General features: G+C 37.2%; 1 protein-coding gene across 4 annotated transcripts in view; it reads right to left on the bottom strand.

The window, feature by feature from the left end:
• Positions 1 to 9,954: 9,954 nt before the first annotated feature.
• PHKB (phosphorylase kinase regulatory subunit beta) overlaps positions 9,955 to 27,662 on the bottom strand; it is a 232,519-nt gene continuing 214,811 nt past the window's right edge. For all 4 annotated transcript variants that reach the window (XM_069549785.1, XM_069549787.1, XM_069549786.1 and 1 more), the window contains 5 exons: positions 24,416 to 24,550; positions 18,218 to 18,347; positions 13,579 to 13,686; positions 11,476 to 11,616; positions 9,955 to 10,827 (listed from right to left, as the gene is read on the bottom strand). In XM_069549785.1, coding sequence (XP_069405886.1) covers positions 10,690 to 10,827; positions 11,476 to 11,616; positions 13,579 to 13,686; positions 18,218 to 18,347; positions 24,416 to 24,550 — 652 coding nt within the window. In that variant the 3' untranslated portion in view covers positions 9,955 to 10,689. The remainder of the gene's footprint in view (positions 10,828 to 11,475; positions 11,617 to 13,578; positions 13,687 to 18,217; positions 18,348 to 24,415; positions 24,551 to 27,662) is intronic.

Genomic DNA, 27,662 nt, shown 5'->3' with positions numbered 1-27,662 from the left:
GGCCTGCCAGACCCTGCTAAGCCGTTTACTCTTTATGTGACTGAAAAGGACAAGGTGGCTATGGGAGTGCTGTCCCAGACTATGGGGACATGGGACAGACCCGTGGCTTATCTCGAAACGGCTGGACAATGTTGCCACCGGTTGGCCGGGATGCTTATGGGCGGTTGCTGTGGTTGCCTTACTGGTCCGGGAGGCAACCAAGCTGCCTTTGGGCCAGGATTTGATTGTAAAAGTCCCCCATGAGGTCAACACTCTCCTGAGGGGACCCCCATAAATGGCTGTCGACATTCTGGAATACTCAATACTAGGGAATGTTATGTGAGAACCCTCATGTTACTATTGAGCCTCGTCAGGCCCTGAATCCAGCCACTCTCCTTCCTGAGGGAGAAGGTGGGCCCTCACATGATTGCAAGGAAATCCTAGAAGTTTATGCCAGCAGACCTGACTTGAGAGACCTGTCAATCCTGGACCCGCCTTGGGTTCTGTACACCAATGGCACCAGCCTGATGAAACAAGGACAATGACTATTAGGATATGCAGTAGTCACAGAAGAAACCATCATTGAGGCTAGCTCTCTGCCGTCACCGGTCTGCTCAACAGGCCAAACTATATGCTCTAATCCGGGCCCTCCAGCTGTCAAAAGGTAAGAAGACAAACATTTACACAGACTCCAGGTATGCTTCTGCTACTTTGTGTGTACATGGGGATTATATAAAGAGAGAGGTCTTCTGACAGCCAACAGACAGGACATTAAAAACAAGAAATCTTAACTCTATTAGATACTGTATGGGAACCTGAAAAGGTAGCAGTGATACATTGCTGAGGTCACCAAAAGGAAGACACCCACAAGCACAGGGAAAATGACTAGCAGATAAAACTGCAAAACATGTGGCTGAGAAATTTGGGACTGCTGGTGGGGGACCTGTCAGAACCTTTGTACCCTCAAAAATGCCTGAGTTAATGTTGATTCTCCCACAGTATACCCTGGCCCAAGATCAGCTGGCTGAAGCAGAAAGGGCCACCACGAATGAAAAACGTTGGTGGGAACTGCCAGATGGCAGGTTACTGGTACCCGAGGCATTAGGCCCCCATACAGGTGTCTCAGGTTCACCAGGCAACCCACTTGGGACATGACAAAATGGAAGAATTAATTCAAAAATATTTCTTAATTCCATGACTTTCCTCCCTATGTAGGCTGTTCTGCTTGCTCAGATGTCAATGCTGCCCTTGGACATAAACAAAAACTTCCAGGAATACAGTTAAAAGGCACTCTACCCTTTGAACATTTAGAAGTGGACTTTACTGAGATGAAACCCTGCTGACACTATCACTATTTACTGGTCATGGTACGTACCTTCTCAGGATGGGTAGAGGCCTTCCCCACTTGAAATGAAGAAGCAAATGAAGTGGCTTGCTGTCTGCTCCGAGAAATAACCCCTAGATTTGGGTTCCCAACCAGTATAGGATCAGACAACAGCCCTGCCTTTGGTAACCGACTTAATTCAACAGGTATATAAAGGTCTAAATACCAAGTGGAAATTACATATGGTGTATAGGTCCCAGAATTCCAGAGCGGTGAAAGAACCAACCAAACTCTTAGACACTTTCAAAATGAATCATAGAGACTAACTGTTCATGGGTAGACTTGCTTCTGGCAGCCTTACTCAAATTAAGGGTAACCCCGCATTCCCAAGGTTATTCTTATGAAATTGTCTATGGGAAGCCCTCTCCCATAGTAAGACTGGTTTGGGCAAATCTGCCACAGGTAAGGGCGGATGGGATTTCACAGCAGATGGAACAGCTGGGTAAGGTAATAAATCAGGTAACTGTTTGTACAAGAAAGAGTGCCAGTGTCCCTTGGGGAACAGATTCACGAATTTGTGCCCAGTGATCAGGTGTGGGTCAAGGACTGGAAACATGACTGCTTGGCCCCTCATTGGAAGGGTCCATATACTGTTGTTCTAACCACCCCTACGGCAGTTAGAGTTGCAGGTGTCACTCCCTGGATCCACCACGTGAGGGTGAAGAGAGCATACCATGCAGACCCGGAGGACACGAGTGGACTACACAAAGGGACCCCACTGAGCCCCGTGAAACCAAGATCATCTTAAAGAAGAAGAGATGAAGCTCTACAATCAGCTGCTGCTTCAAGGACTTGCCAGTATTCTCTTGAGACTACCTATAGTTTCAGCACAAGGCAACGTTTTCATTTCACAGGCACATTCCTATGTTGACTTCCATAAAAAATCTAACTGCTGGGTGTGTGGAGCCATGCCCATGTCTGCCATGGAGGGACTCCCGTGGTGGGTATCACCTCTACGCCTAGCTTATGGGATTTTTTTGCATCAGGCAAAACAACAAAAATTGAGTATAGAAACTGTAGTCATAGCAGCCACTACTCATTGGTATGATAAAAGGGCCAATGATCTGATGAATGGCCATGGGATACATTTTAATTATACTCTTAGCTCAGAAAATGCATATCAGTATTACATGACAGCCATTAAGTTAAAACGATCAGAAATTAACTGATATTTTGACCAATTTTACTAGTTATGGGATGAACACATGTGGATTACTCCAGAAAAGGGACAACTTGTTAGGATAGCTAAAATTTGCTGGGAACAAGATGTACACACTATTGGATGTAAAAACCAAATGATAAAAAGAATTTAAAACCAATGGGCTTTCTATGGACAGAACCGTGCTATAAGACCTATAAAGTTACTTATGATCTCAGTCAATCCACCCAATGGCTTGGGACAGACTGGGGATTCAACCCCAGAGTCAGGTGAATTGCTTCCAATGGCGCCCACTGGTTATGTGGGACTCACTTATGGCCTTGGTTGCCCCCAGGATGGATGGGGAGATGTACTTTGGGTCTGGCCTTTGCCCATGGAAACATCATGTCAACAATACAAGAGCCTTTAAATCTACCCTCCCTAAGGGCCAGATGGTCACGATCAGTTTTCCATTGGTATAATTATTTGGCTGCTATATTTGTTCCCTCATTGGGCACTATGGACATAACGATTAGAGTTGAAGCTCTAACTAATTTCACCCAAAGAGCCCTAAATGACAGCCTAAGAGCTATTCAAGCACTAAATACTGAACAAATACAAATGAGAAAAGTGGTAATTCAAAACAGAATGGCTTTAGACACACTTACAGCCACTCAAGGAGGGACCTGTGCTATAATTAAAGCTGAATGTTGTGTATATATTCCTGATTTGTCTGGCAATATATCAGTCGCTCTAGATGACATGAAGGATCAAGTAAAAGCTATGTCTGATGAAAATCTTCCTGTTTGGACTTCTGTTCTATCATAGGTAAAGGGTGATTGGTGGAAAACTACATTAACCATTGTTACAGTTGTTCTGTTGATTCTGTTACGTGGACCTTGTATTCTCCAATGTGTTGTTAACTTTGTTATCACAGAGGATGACTTCATTTACCCAAATATATACCAGGAAGCCTAAAATGCAGTACATCTCAATAAATGATGCTTGCACTGGAAGTTGAGAGCATCAAGAGGGGAGAATGAAGGAGGAAAGCAACGGGCCGAGCTGACTCCATTTTGAAAAAGAAGCAAACTACACCTTACATTCCCAGCGAACTCTGGACTATATGCCTGCTTGCACTTTCAGTGAACTTTGGACTATGTGTCTAGTAGCCATGGGGATAACTACCTACTACGGAACTGGCCTCCCAGACTGATGAACACCAGATTCCATACCAAGATTTCCCAGTGCCAAAAAGAATGTAATAATCTCTTATGTAGTCAATCACCTTTGTAATCTTTATGGCACCCAGTGGTGTAGGCTACAACGTATAACCAGCTGACCCTTCTGATTATGAATCGTGGCTGTAACCCAATTGTATCTCCCTTTAACATTTTCCAGGCTATGTTTAAGGAATTTGGGGATGTGGGCTTGAGCATGTACACTTAAGGTATATAAGGTTTTCACAAAAGTTGGCTGGGGGCCCTGGCTAAAGAGGCAACTCTGCCTTGGACCCGCTGGTGTAACAAACTGCACTCCACTATCCACACTGTCCTTCTGAGTGAGTTTGTTTCCTGGAGCATTTAGCTATAACAAAAACAGTTGTAACAGGACAGACAGACCACATTTAAATCAAGAATATCCTGGACATACTGTAGTATATGAAGCTGGCTGCATACTACAATACTTCTGGGCTCTTCTTGATTTAAATGTGGTCTCTGTGCTGTTACAACTGTTTTCACATTGTGTTGGCTCTCCTACTTTTATATGCCATCTATTTAATATGCATGCTCATCAAGTACTTTTATCTGACCCTATTCTTTAGGGTTCTGGTAAAAAAGTTTACTTAGGTATTCTACAAATGTTGTTTGGTATCCATTAGGCACTGCAAGCTTATCATATATTGGAAATGATATCAAGGTGATTCCACACTCTGAGTTTTTAAAACTGAAATATGATCTTTTCAGACTTAAATAAAATGGAAGGAAATCTGGAAAACACCATGTTTCTGAAAATGATGTTCTAGAAATGTAGCTGAATTTGATATTCAGTGAGGAGTTTCCAACAGACATGGCTTGTACAATAAACTTACACAGTAAATCTGCCATTGTGATAGAGGAAGCTTTAAATTAGATTTAAATCTTGTCATGCCTGGATAAATGTGCTAATATTTTCAGTCAGTCTCTAGTACAGCTGTTAAAACATTTTGGCTCTGTAGGCCAAATGAGACTTCTAAAATTCATGAGTTCTGTGTTCTAATTCTTATTATTTTTTGCTCTTCTAATTAGAAAACAATGGCTTCTGTAGAGGGAACATCAAGATTTATTGATCCAAACATGTCTTTCAGAACAACAGATTTTGAATTTCGTCAAAACACGAAGTCTATACTTACATCACAGATTCTGAATGCCTTCAGTACTAGAAAACTTCAGAATTCTGCATATGTAACATGTAAGCAGGAAGTTAAAACTCCTATGTGGATATGCAAATGGTGTTTGCTTTCAGCTAAGACAGTGGCAGATTCCATCAACTTTGCTCAGCCAATCAAATTTTTTAATTCTCAAAAATACAACATAGTTCATTCTGCCTATATTTCAGCAAATATTAAACATTTCAAGTTTTTTTATCTCCAGTTGCCCTAGCTATTAAGTGTTAGTCTCCAATTCTTTCCATGGGTTTCAACTTTAAGTTGATGCTTTTTTTCCCATGCTTGTTTTATAAACTAGCTGGTTATCTTTTCATAAACTCTCTTCATATATCAAGTGTTCTTTGCCATATTCCTCTCCTTAACATGTTCTTGACCATCAACAAAATGAAAAGATAACCTACTGAATGGGAGAAAATATTTGCAAATCATATATCTAATAAGGGACTAACATCCAAAATAAAGAACTCATACAACTCAATAGCAAAACAAACAAAGTCTAACTAAAAAATGAGCATAAGATCTGACTAGACATTTTCCTAAAGAAGACATATAGATAGCCAACAGCATAAAAAGATGCTCAACATCACTATTCATCAGGAAAATGCAAATCAAAACCACCATGAGAAATCTCAGAATGATTATTAGTCAGAATGATTATTATAAGAAAAAAGAAATAAAAATTTGATTCTCTTTTTCCTTAACATAAAAAATGGAGCTAATGGTGCTGCTTTATCATTTACTCTGAAGAAGTACTAAAGATTAATTAGATTGGCATGGAGTAATCTGAACTCATTGAAAAAAACAGCAATAACTATTTCAGTGGGGAAAATTAGCATGCATATAATATGCATGTATTAAATATACTCATATAGAGTCTATTCCTATTTATATGTGTATGTATATGTATTTATATGTGTATGTATGTATATATGTGTATATATTTATTTGTATACATACTGTATACAAATTCAATGTGTATGTATTTGTATACATACATATTGTATATGTACATTGAACTTGTATATACTCTCAAATTACAGGTGAGAGTGTGAAGAAAAGTGGATCATAATGCACTGTTGGTGGTAATATAAATTGGTGTAGCAGTCACTATGGAAAACAGTATGGAAGTTCCTCAAAAAATTAAAAATAGAACCATCATTCAGCTCAGTTCAGTTCAGTCACTCAGTCGTGTCCAACTCTTTGTGACCCCATGGACTGCAGCACGCCAGGACTCCCTGTCCATTGCCAACTTCCAGAGTTTACTCAAACTCATGTCCATTGAGTTGGTGATGCCATCCAACCATCCATCTTCTGTCATCCCCTTCTCTTCCCGCCTTCAATCTTTCCCAGGATCAGGGTCTTTTCTAATGAGTCAGTTCTTTGCATCCGGTGGCCAAAGTACTGGAGTTTCAGCTTTACCATCAGTCCCTCCAATGAATATTCAGAAATGATTTCCTTTGGGATGGACTAGTTGGATCTCCTTTAAGTCCAAGGGACTCTCAACAGTTTTCTCCAACACCACTGTTCAAAAGCCTCAATTCTTCGGTGCTCAGCTTTCTTTATAGTCCAACTCTCACATCCACACATGACTACTGGAAAAACCACAGCTTTGACTATAGAACCATCATACAGTTCAGCAATTCCACTTCTGGGTATTCACCCAAGGAAAATGAAAATCCTAACTCAAAAAGATACCTGCACTCTCATGTTCATTGCAGCATTATGTACAATAGCCAAGATATGGAATATCCTAGGTGTTCATTGATGATGGATGAATAGATAAAAGTAATATTCTACTGCATATTGGTGGTGGTTTAGTTGCTAAGTCGTGTCTGACTCTTGTGACCTAGTGGACTGTAGCCTGCCAGGCTTCTCTGTTCATGGGATTCTCCAGACAAGAATACTGGAATGGGTTGCCATTTCCTTCTCCAAGGAATCTTCCTGACCCAGGAATCAAACCCAAGTCTCCTGCACTGCAGGCAGATTCTTTACTGACTGAACTATGAGGGGAAGCCCTACTGCATATTATTCAGTCAGAAAATAAAAAAATCTTGCCATTTGCTTCAACATGGATGGACTTCCAGAACATCATGCTAAGTGAAGTCACTCAGAGACAGAGACACACAAACACTGTAGGATCTCTTATATGTGGAATCAGAAAAAAAAAAAAAAAAAGCAAGTTCATAACTACAGAGAACAGATTGATGGCTGCCAAAGGTAGGGGCTGGGGGAGTAAAAGGGGTCAAAAGGTAAAAATAAATAAATAAATAAATATGATACATTACTGAGCAACAACAACAACCAAAAAAAAAAAGAAGAAAAAAGAAGCAGTATATGGCTTTTTATGGATGCACAAACCTAAAAGCAGGATGTAAGTAAATTACCAATTTCAGTTCAAGTCACTTTCCTCTTTAACCATAATATTACAAGAAAACTTACATTGAAATATAAGTCATACTTTAAGTAATGCCCATGCTCACGTGTTACCTGTTTCCTGCATTTGTATGGGAAGGGACTGGGGGTAAGAAGAAAATACAGTAAAAAAAAAAAAAAAACTAAAAAAAAAAAAGAAAATACAGTAAAAAACACATCTATATTACTCTAAGCCATTTTGTGTATGGTGAGATTATTTTTTCTTCTCAAGAAAATGTCAAGGCATTTCTTTTTCTTAACACACATTCCAGACATTTTAACTGGATATTTTCTCAAAACTCACAAAGGAGTTCCCTGAAGTATTTTCACTAGAGTAAATAAGCAAACAAAAAAGGGCAAATCTATATATGCATGTGTTTTTTTTTTAAAAATTAAATACATCTGTATAAATATAAATTCAATATACATGCACATATAAAAAGGAATCTATATATATTTAATATATGTATGTTATATGCATGTTAGTTTTCCCCAATGAAATATTGTTATCGATGTTTTTTTAAGGAGTTCAGATAACTTGATGCAAATCTAATTAATCTTTAGTACTTCTTCAAGGTAAATAATAAAGCACCATTAGCTCCATTTTTTTATGTTAAGGAAAAAGAGAATCAAATATGTAATAATAGAACAAGCTTTCTTGGTCACTCAAAAAAGATACAGCAAACATACAGAGCTCACAAAAAATATAATGTGATATAGCTCTTGCATGTGTGTGCATGTATATACAGTTAGCTCTCTGTGTTCCACATCCACAGTTTCAACTAACTATGGATTGAAAATAGCCAGAAAAAAAATTCCAGAGTTCCAAAAAGCAAAACTTGAATTTGCAGCATATTGGCAACTATTTATACAGCATTTACATTGTATTAGGAATTAATAATCTAAAGATGATTTAAAGTATATAGGAGGATGTATGCACTTCATGTTATTTTATATAAGGAACTTGAGTATCCGTGGATTTGGGGATCCATGAGGGTCCTGCAACTAATTTGCTGTGGACACTGTGGGGTGACTGTACAGTCTGATTGTAGTATTCAAATACATCCGCACTGCCAAATATAAGTTGTTCTAGCTCTTTTAAATTATTGGCCATTGGAGATAAAACACTTATTTCAATGATACCACTTTTATTTCCTATTATGTTACTAGTGGAATTTTCTTAAGAGCCAGATTTATGTTCTTTATTTTATCAATTCCTCTGAATCAAATTAAAAACAATTCGAATGACTAGTGAGGAATTCTCTTTGAGCAATAAACACTCACAGCATTTACAGCTTGCAGAAATGGTTTGTAATCCAGTAAGATGATGGTTCTAGACAGAAACCAGTGATTGGTTTGGAATCAGAGACAGTGCAATCAGAAAAGATAGCCTAAAGCAAGAATTCTTGTAGAAGCTAGGAGAACTCCTCCTAAACTGGGTCATTTCCCATAGTCTGAATCAACTGTTGCTGGCTTCTCCCTTGTGGATTTTACCTGGAAATGTGGCATTCTAACACTACAGTCCCACTAGAGAGAAGAAAAATCAGAGTCTGTGGTAGATTAATGAAATATACATAGATTTTATAATATTAGTTAAAAGTACATAGATTCTGTACTATAGACACAAATCTCAATTCTTTTCATACCACAGAAGTGGAGGAGTTTATTACATAATCCGGACAGTATAACTTATTTCTTAATATTCATTTATTTAGCTGTATGGGATCTTAGTTGTGGCACACAGGCTCTCCATTGCATCACGTGGGATCTTCTGCTACGGTACACGGACTCTCTAATTGTGGCCTGTGGGCTCAGTGGTGGCAGCATGTGGGCTCTGTAGTTGTGGTGCACAGGGATCTTAGTTTCCCAGCCAGGGATCAAACCCTGTCCTCTGCACTGCAAGGCGGATTCTTAACCACTGTACCACCAGGGAAGTCCTTGGACTTTAGTATTCTTAACTGTAAAACTAGGATAACAATTTCCATTTCATATGATTAGTATACAAATTTGATAGTATAATTCATGTGAATCACTTAATACATAACAGATTCTGAAAATATTTTTCTCTCTGATTTCTTAAAACAAAAAAGTTCTATAAGGTAAGATTGTACCTTACTTTTCTCAGTTTTGCCAACCAGCACACTCTTTGCAAGTGTACCTCAAAGATATGAGGAATGTGCCCGACTCCAGATTTTTTCACGTGCTCCTGCATCCATTTATTTCATATCAACCTGACTTGTCGCTTAAGCTACTTGTCCTTTCTGTCTTAGATCCTTTCAAGACTTTATAAATGGGCTGTATTTTCTGTGACAAGTTTGATTTTTCAGGTGAAACTCCCATAAGGCTAGTGAGAAAAATGACTCCCTTTGGGGTCAGGGCTCAAATTAATGGGCTTCACTGTAACATTCAGTAAGGAAATAAAGTGATGAAATTTTAATGTTTAACCTATGTTATATTTTCATTAACATTAGCTTAAGTAAATTTGGTAACAAAATACGTGTAATGGTAGGTACCATAGATTGTCTTCCATCTCCTGATCAATTAAATGAAAATATTCAGGAGTAATAAATTCAATATTGAGAATAATGAGAACAAAGAATGTATTCAGATATATTCATTAATTCAGAAATAAAATTTAATGATTTTTAATTTTGTCTTTATGAGTACAAACTAGGTTAACAGTTCATACTTATTTTTACTAAGGATGCAAAGAAAATATTTGATAAGGTATAGATTTATTACTTTAGTCCAACCCCTACAGTTAGCACAAATACAAAACCATAATAATGTTTACAAGGTAAAAATTGTACAATAGCTCTGTATTCTAAAATATTACCAATAATGCAGTTTGAGAATAAAAATACCAGCCTGTTGATTTTGCTTTTATGATGCATATTAATATCTTGTTCTAGAAGCATGTTACTTAATAAGAATTCACCAGTTTTTCAATATACTTTCTTTCCCGGTATGCATTATTAGTTGGAAAATTCATTTAATTGACAGTAAGGTGGGAATTCAATCCAAAATGAGCAAAGGCTCAATTTGAAGAGTTATGTAATCAGAAAACATGCAGTGGTAAACTTTCAATTAATAAACTATTACTACTGCTCAGTCAAGATTCTTACTGTAGTTGGCATAATCATGAGAACTTATTTTCAACTGATTACAAGCATCTCTTACCATTAGATTGGTTATGGCATGCAAGAAGTCCAATAATTCCACCAAGGGTGTGGCGACCACTTCACCAGCATGGTCAGCCCACACATTAATGGCTGCCTCGCTTAAGCTTCAACACAAACACCACACTGCTGGAAAACCTCTCTTAGCAAGTCTCTACCACTTTCCTCACTAGCTAACCAGACACGGGTCATCATTGCTTGGCTTGACTTCTCCTTCCAGCAGCAGATTCATCACGACCTTTGTCAAATAGCTGCATGTCCCTCTTTTTCCCAGAGGGGGAGTGTTGTAAAAGGAAGTCATGTCATCCTACAAAGGAAAATAATAAGTGAGTCGTCTGAGTTTTTGTTTGTAAAGAGTTGACAGGTAAAATCAGTGTCAGCCAAGAGGGAAAAATAAATTCACAGGAAGATCTCCTTGTGGAAAATATGAGCTTCTTGAGTTTTTCTTTTATTTTCCTGAGGCAACTTCTCAGCATATAAAACAAAGACAGTATTTTCAGTATTCTCCTTTTTGCTGATAATTTTTATTTATTTAGGGAAACGTTTTATGGATGAGAATAAAATATTAAACAGACAGCCTGGAAGGAGCTATATTAGGTAGTACATAGCACCAGTGTGGCCTGTTACTCATTCCCATCCTCCCAGAATTTAATTTTATAGCCTTCTGGAATCCATGGCTTCTTTCTGGTAAAACACATTTTAACTGCTAACTACAAATGGAAATTTATCTCTTCTTAGATATCTTTCTAGTCAGAACTTTTTAGCTGAATTGACTACTAATTGATTAAAAAGTAACATTAATTCCTCAAATAAATCAGACTTCCTCCTGTTTTGTACTCTGTATATCTGTTTTGAACTCTGTCTATCTGTTTTGTAAGTTAAATGATAAGGGATTTAGGGATACTCTGAAGAATTGAGAAAAAAAATTCAACAAAAAGCTATTTTCTCTACTTACTTGTTTTTCAACTTCCTTTAGTCGACTCTCATCTTTCTGAAATTCATGAAATGCTTCTTTCACCAGTTTGTCAAGATCTACTTTGTCTTGAAATTCTAGCTCAGGGTTTCTTTCCAATACAATGGATACGACCATTAGTAACTAGAAGAGACAGACATCAAAAGCCAATTATATGAACCATAAAAGCAACATAGTCTGCATATGTTTTCATTCTTTGCTCAGACTGATGGATGGTCCTTGTATTCCACAGCCTGTTCTGTACAATGATAGGTGTTAGGATCATCTATGGATGGAATCTTCCTAACTATACAAATTAATAACATGAGTTCTGTTTGGAAATCTCACTTTTTTTTCATTGTCTGTATCCCTGTAGCTATATGGAAATGTTTTTCAATCACTTATATCGATAACTTAGAAAAATGACTTTTCTAATCCTGTCACAGTACATAGTACCCTATAGTATCCAAAGTGTCTGAACTCTCTCTAGTCTTTAGACCTTCATGCTTGGTGGCAAGCAAGCCACTCTTTGGTGGACCAAAACAGGGTCCAGTGGTGCCGAGGCTGCCTCAGAAAGCAAGGCAGATGAGTACAGTGGAGATTTTGGATCTACGCTTACAATCAAATGACTTGAAGTCTAGCACGCCAAAATGAGTATAATTCTCTGACATCACAGTATTTCTCAGGGGACAGTTATGTTTTAAACAATATACTTAAGTGTGATTCTTTATGACATGAGCACTATTTGGTTTGTATAAGCTATCTCAGTTTAAGGCATCATCCTATTGTTTGGCTACCGTGTACATTTATCCTAAGTAGTAATGTTCATTTTATATGACAAACTGTAATACGCAAAATTGCATCTGAGTATACAATGCTTGGTAAAGACTTTCTGATGATGATTATGGTTCCTGGTTTGTACATGAAACAGGATAAAGACATAATTTCCAACTTGGGAATCTTTCTGATATACTTTATTGAAATGTTTCCCAATTAGTACCTGAAAGAACCAAAGGAAACACTAAGAAAAAATCCAGGAGTCACAATGTGGGAGACCTTGGGGCAGAGCTTTAGCCGAAAGAATTTGAAGTTTTGCTCAAGTTCTAAAGGTAAATTTCTTCTGCAAAGAGAATGACCACATTTTAGGGGCATCTATAGGCATGAGATAACAAAAGGTTAACTGTACAAAGAAGGCAATCACTTTTCTAAAAATCCCATCCTTTCTTCACCTCAGTCTCTCTCTGTCTCACTCCCACAAGCGATGAAACTGATTGGCTGATACTCTTACCCAAATTCTGGCCTATCATAGATGAGGCTGAATCTTGCTCAGCTGACTATAGCTCCAGACATGCTGGATTTTAGGAGGCACCACATCCAGTTCAGCACTCACTGAGAGCTTCTGTATCAATAGGACATATTACCCACCCTCAAGAGAGACAGAGTCTGATGGAGACATTCCCAGAGAGACAAAGTGAGGATGAGCTATACATTATATCCATTCAAGGGAGTCTCTAGGTATTTGATATAATACTTTAAAATGGCAAAAAAGTATGTGTATGTGTGCATGCACAGGTGTGTGTATTTTAGCATTTAACTTTATATGCAGCGATGATGATATACAAAATTACACACTTTCTCTGTTCACAGAGATGTCTGGAAAGGTGTCCCTCAAAATAATAGTGACGATCTATTGCTAGTGGATATGGAGATATATTTTGGTTTTCTTTTCTATAATTTTTTCAACTATTGAACTTTTCTACAATAGTCATGAGTTATTTCTGTAAACAGGAAAAAATGAAAATAAGACAAACAGAAAAAGGTCACCTCCTCTCTTTTATGGTACTGCTGATGCACTTACTGTGGGGATGAGTGTGTAGCTGGGAAAGCTGGCCAGTCAGTCTTTCTACCCTGATGGATTTAAGATGTTTGAATTGTTTGTGTGCCTCGACTCAAGGGTCAAGGATGGCCCTCTCCTCCAGGACTCAACTGGAGATCTGGGTTAGGTGAGGAGTGAATTTCTGTCCTTGTAAGCAGTTTCCTTTACACTGGTTTTCAGGGAGCAGATAAAAAGCACTTCTTCAGCAATCTACATTTTTAAATACAAACCTCCACAACAATCTGTCTGTATTTTGGCTGGTCAATATTTCCCAACATGTCTTCAACAAGGAGAGAGAAATTCATCTCATACATGGTCATATCTGACAGGGTTGGTTGCTGAAAAAAATAACTCAGCATTAAAATGCTGCATTGTTATACTCTGGTTCCTGCTTAACAGGAAAATTTCATTCACTAGTATCTTTTTCAGCTTCTATAAAACCTTAGAGAGCATTTTCAGCTATATGACTGGATTTTATATATGTCAAACTACTTAAGCTAACCAGCTGACTCTTGTGATAAATTAAACCTCCTGTTTTTAGTAGTTATCTTTCCTATATTAATGTATTTAGGGAAAAGAGGACTGCATTAGAAAACTACTTCAATACACAAAAGGAATGGCCAAAAATTGAACAACACATAAGAATACATATTGCTTTCAAAATTAACAAGTTATGCTTGCCATCAGACTTCAGCCTCTAAGTCACTTGCTATTGAATTAACATCATTTCTGTGGCAGGTCCTTCTGAGCTGGCAGCATAAAAATGCATACAAATAAGTGAAACAATATCATGTACAGAAATGGCAAGCAAACACAGAAAAAAGCAAAACAAAAAAATTTTTCTCTAATCTCCTCTTTATATTTCATTTAAAACAGGAGTATTGTAAAAATCTTCCATATACTTTCCACAAACCAAATGAAAGCAGAAAATAAACAAAGAAAAAATCTTGGCATGCATCTTCAAAGGATGGAAGAAAAGGCTCTAAACGTTAGGCTTGAATGACGGGAAGCAGATGGAGTCACCAGAATTATTACCAGAGATGAAGAGATGATGAGTCATACTTGTTTGCCTTTACCTCAGAGCATGATCTACAGTGAATTTACTCATACCCTAGAACATGTGTATCTACTTACTATTCAAAATGGGATTAAGCCCATTGTCTCCTTTCAATTAAATGACAGCAATATTATTTTGCTTGGTGTAATAATGCTTCAGTCCTATATTCAATATGGTCCATCTATTGTATTTTGTATTCAATACAATCCCACATACTGTCAATGATTATAGGTAGTACCTAATTCAGGGAAAAATGCAGCTGGTGCAGGCACACCTTGTTTTATTGTGCTTCACTTTACTGCACTTTGCAGATTTTTGTTCTTGTTGTTCATTTTACAAGTTGAAAGTTTCTGGCAGCCCTGTGTTCTTAGATGATAGTTACCAATTTTTAGCAAATAAGTACTTTTAAATTAAGGTATGTATATTGCTTTCTTAGATATAATGCCTAGCATGCCTAGCAGACTACAGTATAGTGTACACATAACTTTAATATGCACTGAATAACCAGAAAAAAATATGTAATTTGCTTTACTGTGATCATCTGGAACCAAACTTGCACTATTTGAGATATGCCTGCAATTATAACCGTTTAGATGTCTAGCAATGAGATTAATGGGGTTATGGAAGGAAAGGAAGATCTTTTCATGGGTTCACATCAATGTCCTTTTAATAGATCTCATTTGAAAAGTCAGCATAGCTAGTATGCAATACGATAGTTAAATCTAGAGAAGAGCTATCAGGCTACCTTATTTTCCAGTCTCTGAAACAAGTGGAAAGTGTAGCAAAGGAGTTAAGAGAAAAGGCTCAAAAGCCAAACTACTGGGAAGCGGGTCACACTAGGTCAGGTGCTTCCTAGATGTAAGACTTTGGGAAAACCACTGAGCTGTGTTGCAGTCTTCTCATCTGTCAAACAGTAGTAATACAGTTCAGTTCAGTTCAGTCACTCAGTCGTGTCCGACTCTCTGCGACCCCATGAATCGCAGCACGCCAGGCCTCCCTGTCCATCACCAACTCCCGGAGTTCACTCAGTTCATCATCGTCCATCGAGTCGATGATGCCATCCAGCCATCTCAACCTCGGTCGTCCCCTTCTCCTCCTGCCCCCAATCCCTCCCAGCATCAGAGTCTTTTCCAATGAGTCAACTCTTCGCATGAGGTGGTCAAAGTACTGGAGTTTCAGCTTTAGCATCATTCCTTCCAAAGAAATCCCAGGGTTGATCTCCTTCAGAATGGACTGGTTGGATCTCCTTGCAGTCCAAGGGACTCTCAAGAGTCTTCTCCAACACCACAGTTCAAAAGCATCAATACTTCGGTGCTCAGCCTTCTTCACAGTCCAACTCTCACATCCATACATGACCACTGGGAAAACCATAGCCTTGACTAGACGGACCTTTGTTGGCAAAGTAATGTCTCTGCTTTTGAATATGCTATCTAGGTTGGTCATAACTTTTCTTCCAAGGAGTAAGCGTCTTTTAATTTCATGGCTGCAGTCACCATCTGCAGTGATTCTGGAGCCCCCCAAAATAAAGTCTGACACTGTTTCCACTGTTTCCCCATCTATTTCCCATGAAGTGATGGGACCGGATGCCATGATCTTCATTTTCTGAATGTTGAGCTTTAGGCCAACTTTTTCGCTCTCCTCTTTCACCTTCATCAAGAGGCTTTTTAGTTCCTCTTCACTTTCTGCCATAATGGTGGTGTCATCTGCATATCTGAGGTGACTGATATTTCTCCTGGCAATCTGGATTCCAGCTTGTGTTTCTTCCAGTCCAGCGTTTCTCATGATGTACTCTGCATAGAAGTTAAATAAGCAGGGTGACAGTATACAGCCTTGACGCACTCCTTTTCCTATTTGGAACCAATCTGTTGTTCCATGTCCACTTCTAACTATTGCTTCCTGACTTGCATACAGATTTCTCAAGAGGCAGGTCAGGTGGTCTGGTATTCCCATCTCTTTCAGAATTTTCCAGTTTATTGTGATCCACACAGTCAAAGGCTTTGGCATAGTCACTAAAGCAGAAATAGATGTTTTTCTGGAGCTCTCTTGCTTTTTCCATGATCCAGTGGATGCTGGCAATTTGATCTCTGGTTCCTCTGCCTTTTCTAAAACCAGCTTGAACGTCAGGGAGTTCACGGTTCACATATTGCTGAAGTTTGGCTTGGAGAATTTTGAGCATTACTTTACTAGCATGTGTACCTACCACAAAAGACAGTTGTAAGGATTAAAGGAGCACTTAGAAAAGTGCCTGGCACTTAAAAATACTTAACACATTGTCAGCAAGGAGAGAATATGCCCAGTCGATCAGATAATTAAAAGAAAGTCTGGTAGGTATTAGAGGAGGCTGGGAAAGAAGCAACAGAAGGCTGCAACAGTCCACTGTGCCCAGACAAAGGCCCAGTAGAAGCAGCAGGACACAAGCAGTTGAAGTGGGTCCCTGCCCACAGGAGACAGAGGCGCTCCATACAATGGTCACAGACAGCACCTTGGGAAGGATTGGAGCACCTATACTGACAACCAACAAAAACCAATCAACAGTCCGTGAACAGCATAAAAAATACTTTTTAAAAGTTCTTATTCATTTTTAGAAAAGAATAATAGATTCACAAAGTTCAAAAATCTGAAAGGTTAAAAAGGATTATCAGTATGCCCAAGCTGTACCATAGACCACAGTCCCTTTCCCCAAAGGCAAAGAAAAGAATTCTATCGATTTCTTGTGGGTTTTTTCATAAATACCCTATGTACATATAAACAAAATGAGTATAGGTGTGTGTTTTAAGAATATTTTATTTTCACAGATATAGAGATCAAACTAGTAGTTACCAGTGGGGTGAGGGAAGAGTAGAGGGGCAAGATAGGTGTGGGAGACTAGGAGGCACAAACTATGTATAAAATAAATAAATATGCTACAGCACAGGGAATATAGCTGATATTTTATAATAACTTTAAATGGAATATAATCTATAGAAATATTAAATCACTATGTTGTATACCTGAAACATTGTATATCAACTATACTTCAATAAAAAAGGAATACTTTGATAAAGACCTTTATCACAAAGAATTTGGCTGATGTTTCAACACTATAAACAAATATAGTACTCCATTTCTAGAAGGCCTAATTATTCACATTTGTGCATAAGCAGAATGATTTAGGTGTCAGAATTAAATTAAAGAATTAAAGAGGCTGGCTAGTTGCTATAACCTGGAAAACCATTTGAAGAAGGGAATACTAATTCATTCAGATCAAACGTCAGTTACCTCTCAGTTAAATAAGTGATTGTCTAATGACCTAAAAGTTACTGTACTTTTCATGTTCAATTCAATTTTTAATTAGTAATTTCTAGCCACAGCATTACTAAACCACTTTGTTTCTTAAGACTGATTTGGTTTTTGAACGTATGTTTTCCTGTTTGAGAGGTTCCCTGCCACTGGCCTATTGTACTTGGTGGTATTTCTACCATCATTGCTATTATTTCTAATCCACCTGATCAGGCTTCTTATTTTTCTCCTTTCAAGTATCTAAATATTCTTAGAAAATGAAATAAGTAGAAAGGTCATTTGCAAAGCAGAGAAGGGAAGAACTCTCTGCTCCTTTGTAGCTGCTCAGTCACTAAGTCCTGTTTGATTCTTTGCAACCCCATGGAGAGTAGCACACCAGGCTTCCCTGTTCTTCACCATCTCCTGGAGCTTGCTCAGATTCATGTCCATTAAGTCTGTGATGCTATCTAACCATCTCATCCTCTGCTATCTTCTTTTCTCTTTAGGTCTCTTTAGAAGGCCCTCTTACTGACACAAACACAGTGGGGCTGTACCTGGGGCAAATGCCTCCCGGCTACAATGATTCCATTAGGTGTGCGTTCCAGGATCTGCCATACTCTGTCATAGAACCCAGGGGGGGTTCTATTCAAAGAGCCATCGATTTGCCGCCTGTTCAGCCAACATCTGTGGGCCAAAGGAAAATGTCTCAGTGCTGAAAAACAAGCTTGTTCTGGCAAAAAGCAGTGCTTTTAAATGGATTAATTGTTCCAACAGAGTGAGCAATAAAAGCCAAAATCCATCAATGATACATATCTACCATGTGTTATAGAGGTTATTAAATATTTCACAGTGAAAACAGAACTTACAGGAAAGGAGAAAATCCCTAAGATTTTAAAAAATTTAACAGGCAAAATGTTATCCTCTAGTAAGTTTCTTACAACTCACTATGTGATCAAATGAGTTTCTAACATGCAACACAGTTCAATTTAAAAACACAGGAACAGTCAATTTCAAAATAAGTTCACCTGGTCCTCACATGCAATAAAATGTAAGTTCCATGAAGACATGGGCATTGTATATATAGTTTGATTGCTCCTATATACCTCTCCAAGAAAGGTGCTTAATAACCACCTGATACGTGGGTGAGTGCTCAAAAAAGCATAATGTATCTAATAAAACTGTTGTTGTTTAGTCACAAAGTTATGTCTGACTCTTTTCGGACTCCAGGGACTCTAGCCTGTCAGGCTCCTCTGTCCATGGGATTTCTCAGGTAAGAATACTGGAGTGGGTTGCTATTTCCTTCTCCATGGGATCTTTATGACCCAGGGATCAAACCCAAATCTGCATTGGCAAGTTGATTCTTTTTTTTTCCCTTCAAATATATTTATTTATTTATTAATTTTTCTTTCTTCCTTTTTTTTTAAATTTATGGGGCAAGTTGATTCTTTACCACTGAGCCACCAGGGTAGCCCATCTAATGAAATTACCTTATTTTAAACCTTATATGTTAATTTAAACCTTACATTTAGTTTTCTACTTAAATTCAACCAAAGTACCAGTGCTAAAAAATCAGCTACCAAATCTTTCACGTCATAATAATTAATGAAGAGTCAAAATTCTAGATCTATTATTTTAATGAATTTAAGTTTTAAATCTTAAAAATATAATAGTTACTTCAATCACAAACTGCTAAAGATACAGAATTTGCACAATCTGAAAAGAATAAAAAAATGACATAGTAGAATATTATTACAAAAGCTGAAGATAGGAACACATTAATTTTTTATACTTGATATTAAAACAGGCAGCAGAGTAAAATGTGTCATCAACCACAAGTAACAATCAACAATATTTCTAGGTGTGAAACTCATTATGCAGGATACAGTGATAAGAAAAAGACATTTTTTGTTCTGGTGAAAGCGGACCGAGAAGTTACATCACTACACAAGTGAGGAGGCATCTCCTTCGGATTTATAGCTTCTTTTGGTAGGCCCAGATTTGTGTGGCTGGGTTCAGTGCTATGCTAAAGAAAAAGCCAAAAAGGTTCCTTTGTGATGTTTTATTTTGGATAATGGGTATGCAAACTGAATATTTTGCATGTGATTCTTCCCCTTACTTTGTTTGGCAACAACAACAAAAAATGTTTTCAGAGTTCTGTGAAGTCATAGTTAAGACTATAAAAGGAAAATGTTTGCTTAGAACAACATACAAGGTAGAAATGTGTGAATATTCACAGAGCAGGAATTATTTTAGAAGAATTCTCTTATTTTTATCTTTTGACTTTTTACTTAGAAAAAAAAGGTTTACAGAAAAGCAAAAAAAAAAAGTTCCCCTACTCAGCCTCCTCTACTTTCTGTCATCTTACATAATCAATAGTACAACTGTCGAAACCAGGAAATAAACATTGGTAGAATACTACTAATCTTATGGACTGAACTCAAATTTTGCCAGTTTCACTGCAAATTTCCTTGTTTTGGTCCTGTGTCCCATCTAGGACACCACACTGCATTTAGTGTTCAGGTCTCCTTAGGCTCTTCTAATCTGTGACAGTTCCTCAAACTTTATCTTTCACAACTGTGACATTTTAGAAAAGTCAGTTATTTTGTAGAATGTACCTCAATTTAGGTTTGTCAGATGTTTTCTCATGATTAAACTCAGGTTATGCAGTTTTGCAATACCCAGAAATGGCTGTACCCTTTCTCAGCACATCGTATCAGGGGGTATGAAATGTTGATGTATCTTACTACTGATGATGTTAACCTTGATCATTTGGTTAAGGTGGAGTCTGCTCGGTTTCTTCACTGTAAAGTTACAATTTTTCCTTTTACAATTAAAAAGTATCTTGAGTGGAAATACTCTGAAATTATACAAATTCCCATTTCTCATCATACTTCCACCCACTAAATTTAGGGGTTCTTGCCTGCAATGGTTATTGTTGTACTTGCCTAATGGTGATCATTATTCCACCTACATTATCATCATTCCACCTATACTTATTAATTGGAATTCTATTGTAAAAAGAGTCCCTTCTCTCCCATTTATCTATTTATATCAGCATGGGCTTATGGATCTTTATTATACTGGATGTAATCCAATAGTATCATTATTTATTTTGTTGCTCAAATTGTCCCAGCTTTGGTCATTGAGCCTCCTTCACATTGTCTCTGGCATCCACCTAAAACACCTCTACAGTTTTTGGAGCATTTTCTTACTTTCTGGCACCACATGATGCTTCAGGTTTATCTTGTGTTTTTTTCTGCCCCAGCCCTGGAATCAACTACTTCTCCAAGGAATCCTGGTTCTTTCCATCAGAAAGTATTATTTGGAAATCAGTATCTGGGTACCAGGTTTGCTCACTGCTATTGGGGTTTCATTGCTTCTAGGTTCTCTTAGTGGACAGTTAGGAAAGATAAGGATGTATGTTCCCATATACATATACACATTCTCATTTATTTCTGTATCTATCCATCTTTGTAAAAACTATGAATTCACAGTGATACTTCCAATTCCAATCAAACACCATGGGGTATATTCTAGCCATTCTCCTTTCCTTATCTCTAACTATATATTTCAACAGTGAAAAAAAATCTGGCTCAAATTAGCTGCAATATATTGAATTATTTATTTAATCTCAGTGTGTATATGTATGCTGCTGCTAAGTCGCTTCAGTCGTGTCTGACTCTGTGCGACCCCATAGATGGCAGCCCACCAGGCTCCGCCGTCCCTGGGATTCTCCAGGCAAGAACACTGGAGTGGGTTGCCATTTCCTTCTCCAATGCATGAAAGTGAAAAGTGAAAGTGAAGTTGTTCAGTTGTGTCCGACCCTCAGCAACCCCATGGACTGCAGCCTACCAGGCTCCTCTGTCCATGGGATTTTCCAGGCAAGAGTACTGGAGTGGGGTGCCATTGCCTTCTCCGGTGTATATGTATATGCACCATATATTGGGTTGACCAAAAAGTTCGTATGGGTTTCTCTATAAGATGTCATGGAAAAACTCAAACGAACTTTTCAGCCAACCCAATATATAACACTATGCATGTGTGTATAAATATCAGAACTGCTAATTCCTACCTCTGTGAGAAAAAATAATTTGTCCAGGATTTGTGTGCAGTTCTTTTTTTGTTTAGCTTTACAGTGTTTAGTCAATGTTTTCCAAAGGTACTTTGGTTAATTCTTGTCTTCCCCTCCCCCTCCAGTGTGGTAATATTATTCATTTGTAATATGGTTAGGGTCAATTGTTACTGTGTGTATTCTATTTTTGGATTAATCTCCATTAATGATTTATGTTTGGGGAATAATTATTTATGTTTTAGAAGTATCACTGGAGTTGGAGAGTCAGAGCTATTCAAATGGTCTGAATTTGAAGTATTGCTCTCCCCTCAACCCTACTGCTCTGGATCTATTTTTTTCATTCTTTCCACCCTGTTCCCACCCACTCTCTGAAGGTAACCAATTTCACTAGTTTCTGATTTAGCCTTCCTATATTTCTTCTGCAAAAATGAGCAGATATCCTCTTCTTTCTTACATGAAGAGTACATGAAGAGTAGAGTACTATATTCTTTAGTACTTTGCTATTCTCAAGTAACAATACAGCCTAGAGATTATTCCCTATCAGTTCATAGAGACCACACTTGTTCTTTTTCACAACTTCATAATACTCCATTGTGTGGACATTTACCACAGTTTATTCAAATAATTCCCCATGTATGAGGACTTAGGTCATGGGCATTCCAAAATTTGCAATTATAGATGATGATGCACTGAATAACCTTGTGCATATATACTCACATTGTTGGAGGCATATCTCCAGGGTGGGTCCTTAAAAATAAGATGAAGACTGCTGGGTTAAAGGGGAAGTGCTCATCTAGGCTTTTTTTAAGATATTATCAAATTCTCATATAGAAGGGTTATACTCATCAGCTGTATATGGGAGTATCTGTTTTCTCCACAGCCTCAGCAAATGTTCCCCATACTCTTTAACTCTGCCAGTCTGATAGATGAGAAATGGTATCTCAATGTGTTTTAATTTACATTTCTCTAATTATGAGTTAGTTTGAACATCTCTCCAAATATTTAAGGTCCATTTTAAATATTTTAAATGAATTGATCAATCGTATCTTCCCCCATTTTTCTCTTAGGTATTTCTGTGCTTTATCCCTCAATTTTTAAGAGTTAGTATTAACTCTTTGTAACACATGTTTTGCTCCAGCTTCTCAAGTTGTCTTTTGGCATTGCCTATTTTTTTCTATGAAAAATGCTGTTTTTAATTTTTATATAGTTTTATCAATCTTTTATTGCCCCTAGGTTTGAGTCATAGTTAGAAAGTCTTTCTCATACCAAGGTTACAAAGGAATTTACCCATATTTTCTTCCAGCTAAGTCATGTCCAATTTTTTGTGATCCCATGGACTACAGCCCACCAGGCTCCTTTGTCTGTGGGATTTCCCAGGCAAGAATACTGGAGTGGGTTACCATTTTCTCCTCCAGGGGGTCTTCCCGACCCAGGAATTGAACCCACGTCTCCTGCCTGCATCTCCACAGGCAGGTGGATTAGCATTGGCACTGGCACAGGCATTGGCAGGTGGATTCTTTACCACTTGAGCCACCTGGAAAGCCTTTAGCACTAGCACAGTTTCATTTTTTTAAATGTTTAGATCACTAATCTGTTTGGAGTTTATTCTTAAATACAGTATAAAGTATGGATTTTATTTTATCTTTTCCAAGTGGTTATCCAGTTGTTACATCACCAGTTATTTAAAAAGTCCATCCTTGACCTAATGATTTGAAATGTCACCTCTATCACACACAAAATTTCCAGATGTGACTGGGCGTCTATTTCTGGACTTTCTATTCTGTTCAAAAGTTCTATTTTTCTCTTCATGTACTAGCATCACATTATTTTAATTATAAAGGCTGTTAAATATTTTAACTGTCTCTCTTAGGGCAAGTCTTTATGTTTTCCTGGTTATTCTTGCATGTTTGTTTTTCCATATGAATTTTAGTATTTACTGGTCTAACTCCATAAAACAGCTTGTTGGAATTTTGTTGGAATTGTTAGACATCTTTAAAGTCTTCCTGTTTAAGAAAAAGGATGCTTTTCTGTTTGTTCACATCTACCTTTGCAGAAGACTTCTTTCCTAGGTATTTCTAGGCATATTACTATATCATTTTAGAAAGTACCAGGCACACAAATAGTGCTCAATAACTGTTTGCCTAAGTAATTATATTAATACTGTTTTTGTAATAAAAATAACTCTTCAATTCAAAGCAATCCAAAGTATTTGCTTTACTTATATTCTAAGATTGGTACAAGTTACGTTTATAGACAGTTTACTCTGAAGATTATAGTCTACTTAAAGAGACAGAGTTACAAGCAAGAATTTAACTAACATTATCAAACCCAAACTTGTGTGCCAAAATGTTGGGAGGAGATGGTGAGTGCTACCAAAGATCAGAAAAGGAATTGACCAAAGTAGAATGAAGTACTACATTCTACACAGAATAATAAAAATTATTACAAACTATACCTAGTAAAAGTATAAAATTCAAATCAATACAAAATTACAACCAAAGACAGACATTTTAATTAGTATCTCTATGTATGCTGCCCATCTAGTATTGACACTTTGCTACATTTCTTATTAACATCTTACTAATTTCATACACACACACACACACACACACACACACGTATGTATAAAATGTTATTGTAAATCCAGAGTGTCCCGTAGGTAACAAAGGACCGTCATTACCTTCCATTCTGTTGAGGCTGGAGAATATCCAATAGAAGCTGTTTTACTTCACTAGGTGACAGTTGATATAAGTCTCTGGCTGGCTTGTTTCCACCACGGATTTGTAGTTCGTACTCCATAGCATGGATGATCCACCTGAAACAAAACAAGGGAAGCACGAATCAGTAACTCTTAAAATAAAATCACCTTGTGCTTTTCATTGCAATGCCCTTAACAGCACTGACCCATCCAAAGAAGAATGAAAAAGGCCATTTAAATTTCCTAAACTTCTGATAGAATTACTTCAATCAAGATTGTGTGACATGATTAGACTGTTAAAAATGATGCCTGCTCTTGCATATGTGGTAAGGTAGTAAAACATGAAAATAAACTTAGGTTACTACCAAATGAGATTGATGAGTAGTAGCTGTCACATTACTATTTTCTTAATAATAGATACATGGAAAAAATAAATAGGATAAAAACTCATTCTAAGAAATGAGCTGTGATATACTATTATATAAATGCTCCTTTCCCAGGAAGGACAAGTATTTCTTACCTACTACATTTATTTTGTAGTCATTCCCTTGTAATTAGAAGGGATAGAGAAGTATCTGACTTTTAAATACAGAGACACAGTTAGTTATAACTTAATTATACTAGTATATTAGAGAACACACTTTATTCAACAGATTTCAGAAGAATCTCTTTAATAGATATTTAAATGCTATTCATAAAATATGTTTTTATTATGGAAACAGCTTTATTATTTAGGAAAGTATTTATTGAGCACTGTTTGTGTGCCTGGTAGTTATATACCTGGAAATGCCCAAAATATTTCATCATTTTATGTGTAAATAATTTTACTCTTTAATTTGAGAAGCTTTTAGTATTTTTATAGTGTCATCTCATTTCATTTCTGTTATTCTGAGGAAAGAACTCCGATACACCAGTTATGCAAATTGAAGAAAACTCTGGAAATAACACTGTGCTTTAGGGAATCAGAACTCTACACACCATTAGGAAAAGCCAGGGAATTAGTTTTATACAGCAGAATCCTATACTTTATCCTTAAATCCTTTGTTGAAAACTGAATAACAGACAGGGACTGGAAAGCATCTGGAAAGAATGTATCTCTGTTTACTCAGGTTTTGTCTCAAAAGAGGGGCTGTACAGCCGGTGCACAGGCAGAAACATATAATAGTTACAGCAATGAAGATTTAAAGTAGGGAAGCTACTGCACCCAAATATTTCAGCATCTTTCTCTTGATGTACTCCTTTGAAAGATTGCCTACAAGGGTTATCACAGATGTAGAGATGAAAGAGTTAGACAGAAATAACCAAAAATTAAAGTCTTTCTTTCTGCCAAGGCTGGTTTGCAAAACAATACTGATGCATCCTGATGCACTGACTTTAATGTCTCTCAGTGGAAAAAAATGGTAGGAAAAATGGTAAGAGTTTCCGGTTGAGCAGCAAGTAATATCAACCAAGCATATTGCCCTGCCCACTTAGCCAGGCCACAGGAGACAAAGCAGTGTGTCCCTGCTCTGTGACTGTTCCAATCCCGATAAGGCAACTCTCACCTCTTTTTCCTATCCTCTTCACTATTCTTCGTTGTTGCCATTTCTGGAAGTTAGGCATTTAACTAGCCTGCCAGTTGGATACTGAGATAGATTATACTCAATTATAGAGTATCTCCTCAATTATAGAGTATCTCAATTATAGAGTATCTACTCAAGATAGATTATACTTGAAGAAATACTCAAGAATAGGACATAATAATGTAAAAAACATACTATTACCACTGATAGTACATAACAAATATTTAATACTTGCTCTTTGGTAAGAACAGTAAAGATGACAAGGTGTTTACAAACAACAAAAAACATGTTTGTGAGTTTTCTGATATGTGCAACAGAACTTGTAACAGAGTTAAGATGTACAATTTGCACTTCTCTAATCAGCTGAAAAGAAAAATTGGACTAAACTTATATTACTGCCAAACACTAGAATTTATTAGGACTTCCTCATATCTCAGTTGGTAGAGAATCTGCCTGTGATGCAGGAGACTGGGGTTCGATCCCTGGGTTGGGAAAATCCTCTGGAGAAGGAAATGGCAACCCACTACAGTATGCTCACCTGGAGAATCCCAAGGACAGAGGAGCTTGGTGGGCTACAGTTCATGGGATTACAAGAGTTGGACACGAATGAGTGACTTCACTTCACTTAGTGACTAAAACACCAAACCACCAGAATTTATTTACTTGTTCATCTTCACTATTATGAACTACACTTAGTCAAAATGCTAACACAGACATAAAAGTCACAAGGATACAGTTACTACTTTGGATTTTATTTTGATTTTAAAGTTGCTTATGAAATAAATTCTTAAAACATTTCACTTACTGTAAACTGTTCTGTGAACTCTTTAAAATAAAAAAATTCTACTTCTAAGGTTAGACAGAGTTGTTTTCTATTTATTATTGTATTTCTTTATTTAACATTTAAAATTTACATTTGAGGCAGCTTAGTATAATAGAAGCAACATGAAATTTAAAATTTAAAGACCAGCCTTTTAGTCTCCCCAAGCAAGTTAACATCATGAAAAGAAAAATGGGGTGAGGGGTATTGTTTTAGATTAACCGTGACTTAAGCAATGTAACAACTAGTGCCTTGTGGGGACCTTCTTTGAGATCCTGATTATTTTTAAAACAAAGTCATTTTGGGAACAACCAGAAAAACATGAATAAAAATACTGTAATATTACAGAATCATTGCTAATTTTGTTGGGTGTGATAATGGTATTGTGGTTATTAAGAAAATTTCCTTTTCCTTACTTTTGTTGTTGTTTAGTTGCTAAGTTGCATCTGACTCTTTTGTGACCTCATGGTCTGTAGCCTGCCAGGCTTCTCTGTCCAGGGAAATTCTCCAGGCAAGAATACTGGAGTGGGAGAAACCATTTCCTTCTCTAGGGGATCTTCCTGATCCAGGGATCAAATCCACGTCTCTTGCACTGGCAGGCAGATTCTTTACCACTGAGCCACCAGGCAAGCCCCTTCCTTACTTTAGATATATACTTACTAAATTTATGAGGGGTGAAAGTCAAAATGTCTTGGATTTGCTTTATAATCTACAGTAAAAAAAGAAGCTAATAAAGTAAATGCAAATTACTAACAATTGCTTTTACTCATTTACATAATGAGTATAAAAGAATTTACCAAATTGTTCTACTATTACACATTGTTAAATTTTGTCAGGATGAAAAGCA

This window comes from Ovis canadensis, chromosome 14 (genome assembly GCF_042477335.2).
Source record: "Ovis canadensis isolate MfBH-ARS-UI-01 breed Bighorn chromosome 14, ARS-UI_OviCan_v2, whole genome shotgun sequence".
Taxonomy (NCBI): domain Eukaryota; kingdom Metazoa; phylum Chordata; class Mammalia; order Artiodactyla; family Bovidae; genus Ovis; species Ovis canadensis.
Note: the sequence above shows the minus strand (reverse complement) of the source record. Positions and strands in the feature narration are given on the sequence as shown.